The 19,973-nt window shown below is 43.5% G+C and overlaps 1 protein-coding gene across 1 annotated transcript; it reads right to left on the reverse strand.

The window, feature by feature from the left end:
- Nucleotides 1–918: 918 nt before the first annotated feature.
- On the reverse strand, nt 919–10,774 carry LOC111870932 (elongator complex protein 4). Its single transcript, XM_023863578.2, has 8 exons — nt 10,145–10,774; nt 9,818–9,853; nt 9,470–9,585; nt 6,495–6,726; nt 6,161–6,417; nt 5,851–6,066; nt 4,395–4,534; nt 919–1,006 (listed from the first exon to the last, which is right to left on the reverse strand). Exons 1-7 carry the CDS (start codon nt 10,275–10,277, stop codon nt 4,418–4,420), a joined length of 1,107 nt encoding a protein of 368 aa, XP_023719346.1. The 5' UTR covers nt 10,278–10,774; the 3' UTR covers nt 919–1,006; nt 4,395–4,417.
- Between the last annotated feature and the right edge of the window lie 9,199 nt (nt 10,775–19,973).

Below are 19,973 nucleotides of genomic sequence, written 5' to 3' on the forward strand. Positions count from 1 at the left end.
CTGAGTCCTATACACAAGAGTGGGGGAAGCACACCACACATGTGGCTCCCACATAAGACTGTGTTGCACACCTGATACACATTTAGTCACCATAAGTTTAACTAAGCAGTGGTTATGAAAAGCTGTATCTACGCGTAGTCCATCGAAAGTCAACTGACATTCTGGAGGAACCTGCCACTTACACCCTCCAGACTGAAGAGTAAGACATGCACCCCCCCCCAAAAAAAAACCAGTGTGAAGAAACGTGTTCTCAGCACCTGTGACTTACTGCTTCTGCTCCTAACAGACACCAACCAACGTGAGAACCTCATCCAACAAAGAAAGAGTCTGCAAGTTCTAAACAGAACTTACTGTGGGCCTCCACTGTGTGTCTGTGTGTGGGAGGTGGGGAGGTGCTGTCTTCCCTTTTCACAGTCTCTGTAGAACTAAATTTGTTATGGCTGACATGTAACTTCAAAGACTACAGTAATCCACCTAACTCTAAACACCCACACATTTTTTTTATTGTTAGTGGAGTGGGATTAAGTCCCTTGTACTGCGGCCACTTCTGGCCAATTGTACCAGCCCCAGATGATAGGTGAGGGTGATTGTGGAGCAACTGGTGGAATGAAGATTGGCAGGGGAAACCAAAGTACTCAGAGAAAACCTGCCCCAGCGCCACTTTGTCCATCACAAATCCCACTTGACCAGACCTGGGATCGAACCCTGGCTGCCACGGTGGGAAGCCAGCGACTAACCGCTTGAGCTATGGAGCAGCCTCGCCCACACATTGGGGTGTATCAGTACCTACCAATGCAAGAAGACAATGGCTGTGAAGGCAAGCAGCCCAGAAACCAAGAACACCAGTTGCACAAACCAACAAGCCTGTGCCCATTAGTCCCAGAGCCATATAATAGAAGAGAGGGTGTGTGGGCATGTGGTTAGACCCCAGCAGACGGGACAGCAGGACACGTGGGACATCAGTTAGCAGCACTGCTCCAACCACCACCAGAGCAAGACCAGACAGCTGCAACACACAAACAATCACAGTCATCAATTAAAATGTCAATGACGGAGCAATGAACCCTGTCACATCAGTGGCTATGTCTTGGAACACTTGCCAAATATCCTCGCTATAAAAGTGGGGTATGTGCATAATATGTACAGGTTGGCACAAAAGGTGCACTGCAGTTTTAAGTTGACGAACTACCAAGCAAAGAAATTTCTTTTATTCCCCCATACTTATGAGGCTACTAGTACAGGGTGCAATGCACTGTGACGGTGCCCAGTCTCTGAGAGGGATGTGGACTGTATTGATAATGAAGGAACAAAGTCCGTCACATATAGCTGGCTATACTTGGTGGCCCTTATTGCTTCATTGTCAATATGAAAGTGTAACAGCTGAAATGCCCTGCATCAGATTAATGTACATTGCATACTGAGCATGACAATTGGGTACATGCATGTGTATGCTAACAGTGCACAGTAGCGCAATGTTACGTAGTCCCAGTCCTTGTCCTTCCAATCCCTGCATGGCTTGCTCATCTACCCTGAAGATGGAGGTAGGAAGTTCCACCAAAACACTGGTAGTTAATGATTTATTTAAACCGTCTTGCAGTGCATACACTCATCTATCTCCTTCTCTCACTCGCACTACATGTTTCGGCATAAAAATGCCATCTTCAGGTGCTTACTCAATCCACGCCAAACTAGTTCATTGCATGCCTTGTCCTCACATTAAAATAACTAAATAAACTAAAATAAATGAACTAGTTTGGCGTGGATTGAGTAAGCACCTGAAGATGACATTTTTATGCCAAAACATGTAGTGCGAGTGAGAGAAGGAGATAGATGAGTGTATGCACTGCAAGACGGTTTAAATAAATCATGGACTTAAATCAGTGCAACAGGACGCTAAAATATAACACTGGTAGTTAGTTAGTTATTGGAGAGGGTGGGTTTCCCCATGCACTTAGACCTGTCTTGGTCCATTGTGCTTCCCTCTATGATTTCTACCAGTCTCTATATCCTACCAGTACTGGTGCTTACCATCAGTCCCGCCCAGGCAGCGAGACCGGCTCTACTAGCTGAGAGGTATCTATAATGCTTCCTCAATCTACCAGAGGTATTATAGACTACTGTTGGGCGGGAAACGTCCATAATTTGGCTCAGTGACCTCCTTTGATGTGCCGTAAAGCTACACCACGGGACCCATGGCTTATAGTCCCTCCCGGAGGACTTGTTCCCTGAATTTTTCCGCCCTTAAAAATTCGACGACCTCCGCCGGGTATTTGAAAAAACACTGGTAAATATCTACGAGACTATATGGTCTCACCCAGGACACAGTAATCTTCAGAGTCGCCACTGTGAGAAACTGAAGTATGAATGAGCTAATATTTAATGAAACACAAAGGCAAACTGATTTGTCTCTATGTAGTGTTCTAATGCTTTGCAACAACAGATCTGTACCTACAATGAGTGAATATCAGCACAGCGAGATACAGAAAATTGTAAAGAAAGCATATGGAATGCATGTACTTGTTGCAGCACATATATTTCCACAGTTACTGCTGTACGTCACATGGCATTAAACCCAAAGTTTACAAAATTAAATAAACAAGTTTTATGAGACCAATCACCAGCAGTGTTACCACTCACCAGAAACACAAGGTTGCAGCAAACAAGGACAGCTTTTCCTATGTTTAATTCTGTCCACTTCATAATTAAATTGTATGTTCAGGATACACCTGTGCTGTATACAACATGTTTACGTCACACAATTGTCTGTCTTAAGCCCGTCACGCTGATGACTGAACCACAAGCACTGTGCTGGAACTTCATAACTGATAGGTACAGGTGAACTGAAGGGAAATAAATATGGCTAAGGGCAGGGTGATGGCAAAGCCAGAAGGGGGGAGGAAGATGAACAGGAAGGAAACTCATATGGAATTAGATCAAAAGCAGAAGGAAGTACGGATCAGTGCACAGGTAGGCTGCCCCCCTACAACTGCTGTGACACACCCAGATGACTGCAGATTAACAAGGGAACACACAATAGCCATTATGTTCACAGACGCTCAGACTGCTACAATGGGACACCATCTCAAAACTTTTTACATTCTATGGAACCCAAAGGTTCATTACCGTGTTCACAAGAGCCATCCACAGATCCTTATCCTGAGCCAGATCAAACCAATTCATACCACCTCATCCTATCTCTCTATCATCCATTTTAATATTATCCACCCACCTACATCTTGGTCTTCCTACTGGTCTTTCCTTCTGACTTTCCCACTAACATCCTATATGCATTCCTCTTCTCCCCCATTCATGCTACATGCCCTGCCCACTTCATCCTCCTTGACTTGATCATTCTAATTATACTTGGAGAAGAGTACAAGTTATTATGCAGTTTCTCCAACCTTCTGTCACTTCATTCTCTTTGGTCCAAATATTCTCCTCAATACTCTGTTCTCAAACATCTTCATAGTCTGTGTTCCTCCTTTAAGGTCAGAGACTAAGTTTCACAGGCAAAATTATAATTTTGTATATTCTAATTTTTATGTTTTTAGACAGCAGATGAGAAGACAAAAGCTTCTGGACTGAATAGTAGCAAAGCATTTCCCTTCCGAATTCAGTCTCCTCTTAATTTCATCCTGAATCAGGTTTTGATTTGTCACAGTCATTCCAAAATATGTGAGCTGTAACACATTTCAAAGGCTGTATTAACTATCTTTATGTCATGATTTTGCCCTGCATTCTGGTGACAAGATAGCAACATATGCTTAGTTTTCTCTGTGTTTACTTCTAGACTGACCTCCTTTCCAGTGTCAATTAAATTTCCTGTGTCTTTCTTTATCCATGTTAGGTGGTTCACCTGACAACATGTCATGGCATGTCCTCAGGTTGCAGATGGAGGAAACAGTCTTCATATATGGAGGATAGCCGTGAATATATTGAATAAGCAGTGGCAGACAGCTGAGAGGGGTGGTCCTAGAGCTTGGGGGTTGGGTGTGGGCCTAACAACTCTTCACCATAAAAAATAAGCTTGTTATGAAATGTCAAAAGCACCTCGGACCTGGATGGATTCTTTGGGTAAACGATCTAAGCTATGGAAGATGGACATGATAGTGAATCATATGTTGTCTATGAATAGCTGATGTACTTTCTTGTTGTACTCCTTTTATTTTTCTCCAGTACCTGAAGAATGCAAAATATCTGATCAGTAGTTGTTCTGCTATGTCGAACCCCACACTAATGATACCCAATAATTTCATCTATGTATGGACTTAACCTTAAAAGAAGAATTCTGGATACAATTCTGTATGAAGTTGATAACATCGATATCCCACGATAATTAGTACAGTCAGTTTTATCACCCTTCTTGTGAACTGCTACAATAATACAGCCCTCACCAATATTATTTAGTGACATGGACTTAGAAGTCAAGAAGGTTCCTTGTTCCTGCTCCTCCACAACTCACACCTGCTACAGATGGCAACTCATCTTGTTCTCGCTGTGTTGTCCCCTGAAGTTCCGGTGGCAGGTGTAGTTTCTGCAAGTACATAAACCAAAAACTGCAACATCAGAACACAATTTACATAATCAACCATATAATCTCAAGGTTACAGAAAATAAAGCAAAAAATATAGAAATATAAGGAAAATAGTAGAAAGGAGTTCAAACATTTTCAAATGTCTGGATTACTGACCTGGTCTTCAATCCTGAATACCTGTATCCTGAATGCAAAGTGTCTAATTATTTCTTGGACTTAAAGCTATCATCTGATGGCCACAAAGAGTACAGTCCCCTGGGTTGTAACACTGGGCAGTTCAGAGACAGCCTGAAGTTTTTGGAGGAACATACTGCCTCCATCTTCAGGGTCAAAGTGTAAGCCTAGCAGGAAACAAGTAGAAGTGGGTAACAAGCTACTTACCAACTGATTTTGCTGGTTTCTTGCTTACTTTCTCAGTGCCAGCAACAACATCTCCCCTCAATGCAGCAAGAACCATGTCCACCTTCTTTCTTCTGCTGTGTGACTACAAAGCAGGCAGTACACTTCCCATCACTTTACCTTTACTAACGTTTGGTGCCTGCTTCTGCTGGTTTCTTGCTTACCCTCTCAGTGCTAGCAACATCATCTCCCCTCAATGCAGCAAGAACCATGTCCACCTTCTTTCTTCTGCTGTGTGACTACAAAGCAGGCAGTACACTTCCCATCGCTTTACCTTTAATAAAGTTTGGTGCCTGCTTCTGCTGGTTTCTTGCTTGGCTTACTCTCTGGCCCCAAAGATGGATACAATATACATATATAAGTAGAGTAAATAAAGGTAAAGCTATCCCTGTAACAGGCTGTGGAGGCCCATTGGGTTGTGGGACGTCGAGGCTCCCATATTTTCTCTAGACAATCGGCTCAAAGATGGAGAGAACATTCCTGGTACTCATTTCTGTTAGAGGCTGAGTCGACCCCAGGGCCATAGTGCGGCTGGAAGGATTAGGTCAATTGAAAAATCCAATGACCTCATCAGGATTCGATCCCGCGACCTTCCGGCTTGTAGCATAGTGCCTCAACCAATTATGCTACCGCAGACACAATATGTATATATTCTTCAAAAATGTCGGGCTGTCTCTGAAGTACATAGTATTATAATTCAACAGATCATGCTCTTATGTAATTGTTTAAATGAAGGTTTAGACGTTGAATAGACTTGAGCTTTGTTACCTTTTAAGATTAATCCAAGAAGTGAGCATAACTGAGATACTGTGAATGTGAAGCCTTCTTGTCAAAGTGCAGCATTAGAAACCAACCACCCAATATTATGTATCAGTTTAAAGTAATTCAAGAATATAAGATTATTGAAAATGACTGACCTCAATGGAGAATTTCTTTCGTCTCAACCTGAAAGCGAGATCAAAACTCTCTGGCACATGTGGCATCAAAGTATTGATGGCGGAGAGCTTATTTATGTGGAAGAGACCATGGTAATCCCTATAAACTGGGTTGGTCTCTTTTTCTGAACCTGCAAATGACTCCAGTCTCACTGCAGTATCACATAAATGTTGACATCTCTTTATGACCCATGTCTCCTGTCAACATAACAAAATAAAGACCAAATATTGGCATCCGCAACAGCAGAACAACATTAATAGGCACTGATAAATGTGAAGGTTATTGCCATACCTGGAACAGATGTGAGGGCAACGTAAGTACACAAGCAGCATATGCAGACCTGAGGAGCGAGCGCAGGCAATACAAGAATATTGGAAGGTCTGACTTCTGGTGAGTCTGCTCTGCCCACAGAGGAGAGCCTAAGGAATGCACAGCAATGCGAAGCATATTCCGCTTCTCGGGACTTGCTTCAACTCCAAACTGACCCTCTTCAATCTTACGCTGTATTGTGCACAGCAGGTCATAATAGGCAGGATTTTTAAACCTACCTGAATGAAAACAATACAATATACACACCTTAAGTTTCAATTGTGCTTATGTCACAAAGCCACTCACACACTCTTACCTTCAGCTTGCCTGCATTCTATGGGTCCAGTCCAATAACACGTGTCTATCGTCCTCAGAATGTCAGGATCTACAGACTTTGTTAAATCATAATGATGACCAAAACTAGTATTGCTTGAGAAAGACTGGATCTCTCGCATATTCTGGTATCGCCACGCAATGGTCATTTTATCATCAAGTTCACTTGTAGGAGCAGCATCATCATGGTGTACAGGTGCTGGCAGTTCACGGACCTGACGAAAACAATATAAATTTATCTCCTGACTCCACAGTGTAAGGAACCACCAAAACAAAAACTGAAAAGTACCACTGTCATCCACTTAAATGTTGATGGCAAACATTGTGACTAATTGTTGTATCCCGAAGGATAGTGATGGGATGTACTTGTAGACCGAGCGGAAGTCTTGTGGACTGGGATCGTTGGAGCACTTAAGAATTGAAATTCAAGTCTTCGGAAGTCGGTTTTCAGGTTAATAGAATGATGTATTGAATCATATGCTTTAACAAGGTTACAATAGGAATATTAATTATAGTTACTTGATAAATGAACAAAAGGATGTGAGTGCACTATGCACCAATGCGGTAGGATTCGGCAGGTAGTGAGAGGTAGTCTCCAGGGAGGTGCTGAGTGTGCTACTCGATGATGCCGCACTGAAGTTCAGTAATAACACACAAATGCGTGAAGACAGTGATTAAACTGGCGAGGAGTCCGACCGAAGTGAACAAGTCAAAAGTTTGGCGTGGTGTCCGCCGTGGCTGGCAAAGCCTGAGTTTTTAAAGGGATTCGAACCCCGAACTTGGTGCTTGGACACCCAAAGATACGCCTATTGAGGGCGTGGTCAGATTCAGGATCGACATTTGATTCGTCGTCCTTAAAGAAGAGTTTGACCATTCAGACGTATGGAGCACTGGATGGTCATAGGAATTCTAAATGAGGATTCCAATTAAAATGATTTTTGAAATCATGAGGGGAGAACATCTACAGGAAGTGCCCATAAGTACGTCTCTCCCCAAAAGGGTGAACCTCTTATTTTGTATTCACTCAGAATTTCGGGGTCTAGACTACACCATACAGGAAACGGACAACTTAGAACAAACAAGTAGGGTAGCTCGTGGTGCATGGTACACTATCACATGTCGTAAAATTATGCGGGGGTTAAATACATATTACATAATGCAACATGTAATATGAAACTTTCGCTATGAACAGAGCATTACACTCCACTCATGTTTCTATCCAGTGGAGTTGACCTGACAATATTCTGAAAAGTTATTGCGCGTCTTCAAGTATAGCTCTTCTGTAAAAAGTAATATGAAAAGCAGAACAAATAGAAGCTGTAAAAGTCTACCCACATAGTTAGTGCAGTTCACTTCTTGTGACGGCAGCAATCTGTCTATGCACAAGGTGCTGGGGCTCCATCAAGCTGTTCGCTTCCTTCCTGCCCCCAACGAATCCTACCTCCAACCCATCACTCTCCGTGGCACTTGACCCACAGCACAAGGTAGGCAGGCTTGGGAACACTAGCTCCCAGTGGTTTTTTGATGAACTCCAAGGCCCTTAAGAGGGCCACTTCTTCCTTCTTTCCTTGTGGAATTTCCTGGTCTACTGTCCCTATTGGCCCAGACAGACCATCAAGCTGTTCTCTTCCTTCCTGCCCTCCGTGGCTTTTCTAAACTTAGATCCGTACATACAAAGAAACTGACCACCGGGCACACTTCGGCAGGTGGAGCCCATGTGTATCTCCAAAATGTTGGAAACAGGGCCCACGCAGTACAAGAACCCAAGAACTAAATTCCCATCAACTGTTACTGAACGTAAGATCCTGAAGTCAGTGATTGCTGTATTTTCTTTAAGTTCTGGTAACATGCCAACAGAATGCTGTGACAGCCTAAATGAGTATTTATCAGAACAGCAGATTCAAAGGGGCATACCGAGACCTGGGCCATCTTGATATCCAGGCACTTTGGTGCCCTTTACATGCTGGACTAAGTGACGTACACACGAACTGTCTGAAACAACACATATGAGGCAAAATTGATGTGGCACAAACTAAAATAACGAGTGCGCGTAAGCAAGTGATGGATGGGGCTCATCTTATTCTGGAATGTGATGCCACGGAGGGGTCCCAATGTCCCAGAGGAACCTGCTCTCTCCAATCAGACCAACAACATAGCATCACACCCCACTAATATTCACCGCCACAATATCCTGAAATCTCAAGCTCTTTCATTCATGATACAGTAAGAATATCACAGAAGAGAATGGCTTCAGAGGCACATTATAACTAACTGTATGGAAGGAACACTGTATTCGGGTAGAATGCAGACTCAAATCAAAACCAAATGCAACAGTAATTTCTACTGAAATGTCCAGATAAACATTTTTTCCCAATGCCATGCCAGCCCTGCCACAGCTCTTGTGTGTAGTTGCTGGTGTCCCACTCTGGCAGCCTGGGTTTCTGCACCAGGGCAGGTTTTCTCGAGTTCTCAGTCTATCATCGATGCTGTATTGTTTCGATACTGGTGGTGTCAAGGAATAAGAAACTTAAAAGGTGGGAGGGTTTGACCATCATTACAATAAATCTAACAGCAAAAGTGTAGAGCCTTAAATTATAGAAGCGATAATGCTGGCAGCACTGAATCTATCAATTCTGAAATGGGCACATTTGCGATTATGATAGTGCGAAGAATGGGAAATGTTCACATCTGTATACTGATCTCAGCATTACAGTTTCTGGACTCTGTACATTGTCTGTATCCTGAATGGACTACAGAATTTCAGAAACTGGAAGTTTCATGTTCTCAGGTTAAACCATATGGATGCACCAGTTCAGTTGGAGCTGTTCCAAGTACGTTGAAAAAATCCACAAACCCAGCAATCTTAAGTACGATATATGATTAGTAGAACCCTTTAGAATTGAACACTATGTACAAACGTGTAGAAATACTGATATTAACTCAAACAGCAATCCTTACCAGGGCTTCACAATTTAAATCTTGACTTGCAACAAAGAGAGAATGACCACACGCTATTCCCTCGGCTAGGAAGTATCTGACAAGAAGTTTGGCATAAGTTCCATACTTGTCTTCCTCTAAAACAAAAACAAAAAAACTGTGTTCAAAACTGTTGCACTATCTGTGAGTAAATTCTGTCATGGTTAAACCAAACATAATATTTTAAATTCACTGTTTTCGAACAGACTTTCGAGCTGCCTCAGGGTAGATAACAAGGACAACAGGCGAAATATGGTATGGTGTGCCCTGTCCTTGTGTAAAATGAACTAATATGAAGACTTAAATGTTTCAGAGAAACCACATACTCACCAATGAGCACTAATGTTCCAACAGGAATACCTCCACCTGTAAAATGAGTAAGAATACATTCAAGGTTAACAAAGGGAATAAAAAATTAAGGGCATACATGGTAAAAACAACTGCAATTAGAGACAAATAAGGTATATGTACGCTGAAGTGTAATTTTAAATTCAAGCTGAGCATAGTTCAGAAGAAAGTAGATACCTACTCCATATCACACATACAGTTTCACAAGTTTTGAAAGAAGATATCAGCAAAAGAAAAAAAGTCAATAATTTCAGTGTTGCTTTCAGATAACATACACAATACAAGGTCGATATAAGTTCAAACCATTACCTATCACACAATCAAATGAAGGCACACCTGATGAAACCAAGAGCTGAGTATTTTTAATGGATGGTCTTGAACCAGGAATATATGGTATTCTGCTTTTGGTCTTCTTTTGAAAACTTGTCTGTTGGACGGCCATACTTCATAACTCTTACGGCAGCACAAAACCACAGAATACTGTCTGGGCACCCACTTATTATATTACAAAACAGTATTCAAAATCATTATCCCCTTCTTTATTTCCATACTAATGCAAACCACCACATTCAAAAGCGCCCACTGCTTTCACTATACCATTATACCTTTCTCGACTTTGCCTGTCCGACCATAATAGAAACTGATCAAATAGTTAAATGTACTCTACCAGAGCGCAGCACATGTCGAACATTTTTACCGACGAAAGAAACGCAGTGTTACGTGATGCTCAGGCGCGCAGAAAAGCATAACGACATGAATTAATTAACAAACTAACCCCAAGATTTGACATCGTTTAATATGAAATCTCATTTAACACGATCCTGGCCCCGTTCCATCCTCCATCTAACCTCATAACCCACTTCGCTACGATCCATCCTAATGTTAACCTTCCACCTTCGCCTTGGTTACCCTAGAGGCCACTAAAGTTATTATCTCTCCTGTCAGCTATGCGTTCGATTCCTCGTACCCTGTTACATTTGACTACCCTACGACTAAATCAATAAGTTCCTTATTACCTAATATCCTAACCTGTCCAATGCTTTGTATAAAAAATATATCATTTACTAATTAATAAGAGCCGCGGAATATTTCTAACCTTCATGTATAACTACACTCAATATACCATGGGGATGGGCGTACGTCGTTAGTTGGTAACGTACATCGTTGCTATCAATAGAAAGTTGCTAGATAATATTTTTAACATATTTCCAGTATTCATATTGCTGCTAGGCAATTCAAATGTACTTGCACAGGGCTTTTGTTGGTTAAGTTTNTCCCACTTGGAGCATAGAGCATCCGTGAAAAACTACGTTTCACTGCAGTTTCATTATATAAAACAGACGGTAGGACTCCTTGGACGGGGGATGAGGCCCTCGCAAGGTCACTACCTAACACAGAATAAACAGAAACATCGACGCGTTGAGTGGGATTCGAACCCACCATCTCAATGTTCGAGCGGGTGAAGACATTTCATGCCTTAGACCGTGCGACCACTCTGATCGGTAGTTCTTAGAGTCGATGGAGTTTAATAACTGAATTATTGTGGGAATAACTTGATAAACGCATGATTTTTGCAAAGTATGGAATTTTTTTAAGAAGATACCTCAAGCAAGGCATTTGTGAGAGTCGCTTCCACATGGAAATACAACACGAGACACTGAAAACGAATGTCCTCGTGGGTATTATTTGTATACAAACAAGTGATTAAGAGATCAGTTTCAAAGTACTGTGAATTATGTCTCTGAACCCACATTTTTCAATCTAACAGACATAAATGCCCGGTTAGGGTCACTGTATGTAACAAGAAACCGCCAATATCCTCTATCGCATTTTGTGACATATCGATGTGCTCCCAGAGAACAGAGGAGCTTCTGGGATTTGATTTTCAGCTCCGTCCTGTCTGACACTGGCAATCTGAGCTCTTGTCAAATAGCAGACCGTAATTCTGACATCTCCATGGTTAAGTAATGAGGCAGCAGTACGAAGTCACTCCGCGACGTACACCAGCTAATAGATTACAGCAACGAAACGTTCACTCAAACACTCTGTCACAGAATAAATAATTTTCTGTCCTTAAATTATCTTCATTTCTACCGACTTGGTATAAGCAGTATGCCAATTAAATTTGTACTTTTTAATGGCCTACAATCAGTAATAATAACACGGTGGAAGCGAGGCCTGTCTCACTCACTTTAGTCACCTGACATGATATGCGGCAAATAAGTGTTCGAAAATACTCAACTTTCGTTAATGTAAAAAAGCAATATGACGGCCGCGCTAAGATTTTCTTTAGATTTCGGTTTTACTGTGGCAACTAACGAACCATTACAGCTAAGGAAAAGTGAAATTATTCCTGTACTCAATTATACAATTAAGCACTGTCCCATGAAGACGTATGGGGAGTGGAAGTATAGCTCCACCATTCTTGAACTCGGCACTAGATGGAGGAAAGTGATCAGATTCAAGCCCCGGCTGCTTTACCCCCAACGAAACAGTCCCCGTAGTCAGTGCATAGGAGGTTGCGTTTGCCATAGAGCCGATCTGGACGTTACGGAGAAGAAAAAAATCTGTTGCCGGGAATCGAACCCCGGTTGCCCATTACCAACTGAGCTATCGAAACGTATAAAACACTCTACATCTGTGTGAAATGCTGTCAAGTCAACAACTACAAACATGGCGACAGCGGGAAACATGTAAAGTACAATCAGTTCTTAACTAACAAAAGAACAGAAATAAAACGAAAGAATAATAACAATAGAACTGTCCACATAAAAGATCACTGGGGCTGCGTCATAGCTTAAGTAGGCAAATTCACGTAAGGGAAGTCCTGTTTTTCCAGCGAAATCCCAAATATAGCAATTCTAATCCTCATCGCAAATTGAAAATAGAATCTGGTAGCCTTTTAATGGCGATGATGGTTACGTAACCTACAAGATGCTTCAGACCCTTCATACACCGCACAGATCTGCAGGACAGGAAAGTGGGTTCCACAGCCTTGCTTCGAACTGCTTGCTAACTGCTGTAACTGCAACTGAAAATATTTATCAGCATCTGCCATCTGTAAGAAAATTACAGTTATCTCTAAGGACCCTGTATGTGAGTAGTCAGCTTCACGACCCGGCCACTTTATCCCCAGAAATGTAGCGTTTGGTAACTCCTGTGGGCCCCTGCAAGGAAGTGCCACTTGGCAGCCATATTGTTGAGGGACAGCTTTCGATTCTGTATGTCCGATTGAACCACGGAGCTGGCTAGCCTGAAGTGTCTTCCATTCTTCCTCGCATTAGGTAATCGCGTGCACTCCTGTACGAACTGCGAAGGGCAGTACAGTGCAGTACAGCTAGCGCATGCGTGATTCCACTTCATACGTCGGCTCGACTCCATGAAATTTTAATTCAATATTCATAATTCCGCGTGAGCTGAAATAGCTCGGCCACCGCAGTGACTGGTGAAGGGATGGACGAAACACATAGAACTGTCTGTCTGTTACAATGTTCCCGAATCGATCTGTAACGGCGGGCGTCGTAACTGCCGTGTATGGTAATCGGCTGCATAATGAGCATAATGAGCATAATGAGTGTGTTTTGCTAGTACACAACCAGGACATACCATGTCTTCTGCAGTCAGACGGGAAGACTCATAGTCGTGAAAGTACGCCAGTGGGTTACAATTCATCACCTGCTGTCCGTCCGCAAGTTGAAAAACTGCAGGGGTGGAACTGGTTTATTCCATTCGTCACGACAGAATAACTCTTGAAACTACTGGGGTTTTGGCCCCTGAGGGTTATACACCATCGGCAGAACCCTTGAGATTAATTCTTATTTATGCAGGCTTCTTAATCGCCATGCATTTTGTTAAGAGACTGCGTTTTCTTGGAGGGCCTGAGGAAAACTATGAAAAATATCTCAGAATAGCCAGTGTTTCGGGCGAGATTCGAAACGGGCACCTTCTGAATACAAGTCAGGAGGGTTACCGCTAGGGTAATCATAATATACTAACTGCTTACGAGTATTTTCGGTGTAACATCAGTTCAGAATTGGGTGGAAATTGTGATCATACGTACTATTAGCTTTACCTACTTTCTCCCACAATACTTCCATCTCCTGCACTGTTATCGAATGTTGTGTCGAGGGCAACGTTTAAGGCCATCTCCCACGAACTGCACTTACTAATAGACAACCGCAAACCGTCTCCGTTACATATTGTCACGATTCTGAGCCATTATAGACGAGGTTCGGGTTGGAGATTGGATTTATCAACCAACTTACAGAGCGTAACTACAAGTGACTATAACACTATTGATAATACTGTCCGGCGAATATCCCACAATTCTACTAAGTCTTCTCTTCACAGACTCCATCACAAACCTCAACTCTTACTCCAATTGTCCTCCGTATAATATCTCGGCACGGACCGCGTAGAACACACCGTTCATTGTTGTACTCAAATCGGTTCGGTGGGAACATGTTTGTTTGAGAAGGAGTTACCCGGTAACGGCTGAGTATATATGCTTATTAAGAATCTACTGCTTAGCAGCGGATGTTGTTTCGTTGTTTGTTTCGCGGCCGTTACTCAGTAACGGCTCTACAGACTATAATATGATACAATACTTCACATACCTACATCAGTACTCACAATAGAGACAGGATAATTGGAACAAAATTTGTTCGCGCCTCCGTGAGCAACATTCATGCCACGTGATAAAGCTCAACAATTCGTTGCTATGGTAATCTGAATATGAGTAATGACAATGGTAACATTTTCTACATGTACGAGTATAAAAGGCTCTGTAGTGCACAATGTGGGCCCTCCAGAAGTCGGCTGCTGTTTTACCTGCCCATGAATCAGAAACGCTGAGAACCGCTGACCTGTGCTTACAGGCTTAGAGATCTTGTTGTTTGGTCGCTACACACGTACGTTAGCATGTACCGGCCGTTGCAAGCAGGAGCAGAAGATGACAAAATAAACAGCAGTTTGATTTGCACGACAGTGTCCACCTTTACCGAAGAGAGGCCGCAACGGACATAAGAGTAGCATTGCTTCTTTCCTGTCAAGTTTAGTCTCTTAGTACAAATGTCTGTCCTATGCTCTTAAACTTAGTGAGGTTAGGCCGCGCCATAGCTCAAGCGGTTAGTCGCTGGCTTCCCACCGCGGCGGCCCGGGTTCGAGCCCCTGTCTGGTCAAGTGGGATTTGTGATGGACAAAGTGGCGTTGGGGAAGGGTTTCTCCGAGTACTTCGGTTTCCCCTGCCAATCTTCATTCCACAAAATTCTCCATCATCATAATCATCCGGGGCAGGCTACAATAGACCAATCAGTGGCCGCCGTGCCGAGTGGACCCAGTTTGACTGCACCCCCCATTAAGCGAATTTAAAAAAAGAAAATTTAGTGAGGTTAGGTATTTTTGAAATACTTTGTTTTAAATGGGTAAACTTGAACCGTAACTGTTTTCTCGGTAGATGTCATGCGCCATACTGAACAATGAAGACGGTAACAGCAACAAATTCCCGACGACATTTCGACAGGCTTGGTGTTATCAGACTGTGACGTCACAACTGTAAATACAGACCTGAAAGTGAGCAGCTAATGCTTGGCTTCACTCTGTATCATAAATCCAGATTAGGCCCTGTGATATGAAGACTAGCAGCTACAGTATATGATAAGCTTTCACCACGTGTGTTTTAATCATGAGTCGGATTAGTTCGTGTCTGAACTATACAGGGCGGGCGCCCGCTCGGGGCTGTTGTTGTGGTTGGTGGGTGCAAAAACCGGTAATTTCCAGCCTGCCACGTGGTGCCTTGCTGATTCTATTCACACATTGTCACAAAATGAATTGGTTCATCTGGGCACAAAAAAAAAATATCTGTGCGCTATGACTGAATATTCCGAAACATTTAATTTCCCTTTTTGCTTTCAGTTCGTCCATTCTGTTCTTTGTGCTCCTCAGCAATACTAAAAACTTTCATGTCTTGCCTTACTTTGACCGTTTAAACAACTGTGGTTATTATATGTACTACCTACCAGGTAGAATGGTACGCCGATAAAACTCTAGGCTGTATTCGGAAGGTGCTCGTTTCGGATCTCGGCCATAACAGCTCCTATTTTGAAAGTGGTTTTCCGTGGTTTTGATTTGTCTCTCCAGGAAAATTCCAAAACCGATTCATTCCAAACATCTCCAGTTCACCACTCATTCTACCATCCGACGCAAAACAGTCTGATTTACTGATACTGCCGGAAAGTATACCCCCCCCCCCACAAAGAAACATAGTTTGTATTATCTGTTCGAACATGAAAAGAGTCTTGCATTTTGCCTACACAGTGAATTTCATATGGCTGTCAGAAAAATACGGATTACTCGCATTTCCCCCAACAGCGTGTGTGTGTTTCCTGTGAGGTAAGAACTGAACCATTAATAGTTAGATGAGATTCACTCTTATTCATTGTAGTGTACAGTGTCCTTACCCGGACGCTGTGTGAGTGCTGAATGCGGCGCCTGTTCAGAAAGGCCAACCCCTCCCCCCATTTTCAGACATATAAATGTTTTTGGAAGGAACAGAAATTTGGCCATGGTTCCCGACAGGGCCTGACACCGAGAACGGCTGTGCTGGCGAGGACCAGCAGCAATTTAATCCTTTGCTGTGCTATGTAGTCTTGGAAGCATGAGGGAACGCAATACTGTGTTTACACTCTTGGACAGCCTCTGACTTTTCAATAGAACATCTAAGCACCATTTCAAGAGAAAGCTCGGGCAATGGATGGGCACTCGTCCTTTGTTACAGTGAGGAAGTGCGAGAAGTAAGACGCGCGGTATCTTCTGCCTGTGAATTCTACAAAGCACTTTTATGGAAGGAACTACCAGAGTACGAGAAAGGCAGTCTGATAAATCATGATAATCCTGGACTGTCTGTCAGCTGAATGGCGGATCCCGCCGGCTGTCGCTGGAAAAGCGATGGTTCGTGGTACGTGAAGCGAATTGTGACGTCGGTGCTTCAAAACAAGTGCATCTCTGTCCCCCTTGACCGGCTGCTTCCCAACCAGCTTCCACGATCGGCAAGAACACTAACTGTGTGCTTCAGCGACGCCCAGGATACAATACCCCACTCACAACCTCAGATTTCTGACTTCAGCCTTGAATATGGAGGCAGTAGGTTACTCCGAAACGCTGCGGACCTACTAGACTCCACGATTTCACGACCCAGGGCGATTTTAAATTTCATTACATTTCTTGTTTCTCACAGCGAATGAGAGAACAATATGGTGACGGATATAGCTGTGATCACCGGAAGCGGATGTAGCTGGCTGATGCTGGATCATCAGGACGTGCTCCTGGGGAGTTATGCAGCTGCACAGCCACAGTCAACACTTGACACGTTGGTAGGCCAAGAGGTAATTAAAATAAGTGAGTATTAATTATAACGATGAAAGTAATATTAATACGGAGGTATGCGGGTTCAAACCCGGCGGAGGTCGTGGAATTTTTAAGGGCGGAAAAATTCAGGGAACAAGTCCTCCGGGAGGGACTTTAAGCCGTGGGTCCCGTGTCGTAGCTTTACGGCACGTAAAAGAACCTCACGTCCCAAGGGGACCACTGAGCCAAATTCAGGACATTTCCCGCCCAGCAGTAGTCTCTAACGCATCTAAAGCATCGAGATACCGCTGAGCCAGTAGAGGCCGAACTCGCTGGCTGAGTCGGGACTGATGGCACGCACCAGTACCGGTAGGGAATAGAGACTGGTAGAATATCATAGGGGGACGCACAATGGACCAACAGTTGGTCTAAGTGCATGGGGAAACTCACCCTCTCCAATACAATACAATATTAATACGGAACGTGTTTGAGTATCGGCAATACTCTACACTCGTGTCCGGTTCGAATCTCCGTCAGGACACCACCTGTCCTGAGATTATTCGTGGTTTTTCTCAGCCCCCAAACCAAAATCCGGGATAGTACCTCAATTAGATCACCACCGTTTCTTTTCAGATCCTTTACTGTTCACCACTGATCTGTCATTCTACCATTCGACGTTCTGTGGTCTAGCTACTGACAGGGCCGTAAATACCCCACAGAATAAGATACTGGGACCCCTGCGTGTGGGCCGGTTTCAGACAAACGCAGCTCCTTGTAATTATGTAATGATGTTTAGCAATACATATTTAATTCATAGTTTAATCTAGGGTTCAAGTTAGTCTAGCCGGTGTTGATTCGCGCTCCTAATGAGAATTCGCAGCTCCATCTGTTCGGCCGTTCACAATGACACAGCGTCATAATTTATATCATTTATTTAGCTGCCCTGTCAGTCGCAGCGTGAAACGGTAGGATTGTTAGTGAATAATGAATTGGAAAGGATGTGGAAGGTAGCGGTCGTGGCATAATTTGAAATATCACGGCGCTTGTCTGGAGAGACTGACGAAATCCACAAGAAACCTCAAGACAGTCGAAATTTTGGCCTAGGTTTCACCGAGGGGCCTCCCCAATAAGAAGCAGGAGGATTATCCACTGGAGTGCCATGTCTGTCAAACATTTTCCAACATTTTATGGTACCCGAAGCCGGTCTAAGGCATGCACTGTCTTCGCTCGCTCAGAAGCCGAGATCGTGGGTTCGAATCCCACTCAGGGCATGGATGTTTGTGTGCGTTTTTCTGTGTTTGTCTACAGGTAGAGACCTTGAGACGAGCTGATCACCCGCTCAAGGAGTCCTACCGTATGTCTAAGATCTAGAAAAACCGAGGTGAACGGAGAAGTTCATGGAGGTAGGCCTAGGCCCACTGGGGCTGTAGTGCGAAGGAAATAAAAAAATGGTACCCGAAGTTTCACGAGAGCCCTCCCAGTGGCCCCTATCCTGAGCCAGATCAATTCAGTCAATACCACCCCACCTTATCTCTCTAAGATCCATTTTAATATTATTTAATTTGGGCTGGTTGGGTTTGTGGGCGGCCAGGCTCCCACGCGCCACAAAACCCACGCTCCTGACTATTGCGCTATAGCTAGTGAGATGACTATGAATTATCTCGGACTTGTTTACATTCTACATCGCAGATTTACTGCAGGCATTGGTCTGGCAGAACCAGTTAATTACGCTGCCCTGTTAAAATTACGGCCATTAGACAATGTCTCCTGCAATATGATATCAGTGGAGCTTCAGGGTGGCGGGACAAGCCTGCTCGTTGCTTTCCTGCAGCTCCACGGAGCGGAGTAGCTCAGGAGATAACGTGTATCACTTGCATCCGCGAGGTACCGGAATCCAATATCGAAAGGGGCACTGGGTGCTCGCCCCCTTCCAGTCCCTTCAAATCTAACCACGTATCCATGCAGTGAATAATTTCTGTAGCTCATAAAGCATAGTCTACTAGGCCTCATTTGCTCATCAAAGCATCCAATATTGACTTTTCAGAGGATTTCTAACCGCTAAATTATGGAGCACTTTTAAACGGAGTGAGATGTAGTCGGAACAGAGAACACACATTTTACAAATGTGTTCTCTTGGAAGAAATGAATGGCAACACTGGCAACACTGGCAACGTAGCACCAATCACTACTGACAATACGTGGAAGTAGGGTTGCCTCAGACGTTTCAGGCTCGCAAATAATGGTAAAAGAAAGGTAAAGGTACCCCTGTAACATGCCGTGGAGGCCCATAGGCTTGTGGGACGTCGAGGCTCTCACATTATCTAGACAATCCGCTCACAGATGGCGGTAAGTTTGTCAGCCTTATGCGCCGCCCGCCTTTTACCCCCAGGAAGATTCGTGCTGCTAATTTCTATTAGAGGCTGATAGAGGCCATAGTGCGGCTGGAAGGATTAGATCAATTGGGAAGTCCAATGACCTCAACAGAAAAATGCAGTAATTACGGAGCAATGATTTTGCAATTTCGAAATTACTACATAAAAATGCTACAATGTAGGGGCTATTAAAGTAGCTTTGTGGTGTAGATTTGCTAAAGTGCTGGAGAGCGCACGCCGTTCAGTAAGCCGTTTGCCGATTGTATAATTGAACACAGTCTTGATCCATATCTGAAAATAGCGTACAACTAAGTGAGAACTATATTTTGTCTTACCCGCTGCACTTTATTAGCTCGGCCGATACAGCGCCTAGGGTAGGCGCTGGACTTCCAAGGAATGAGGGTCCGACTTCCGGTACGAAC

This window comes from Cryptotermes secundus, unplaced genomic scaffold (assembly GCF_002891405.2).
Source record: "Cryptotermes secundus unplaced genomic scaffold, Csec_1.0 scaffold928, whole genome shotgun sequence".
In the NCBI taxonomy this organism is placed as follows: Eukaryota; Metazoa; Arthropoda; class Insecta; order Blattodea; family Kalotermitidae; genus Cryptotermes; species Cryptotermes secundus.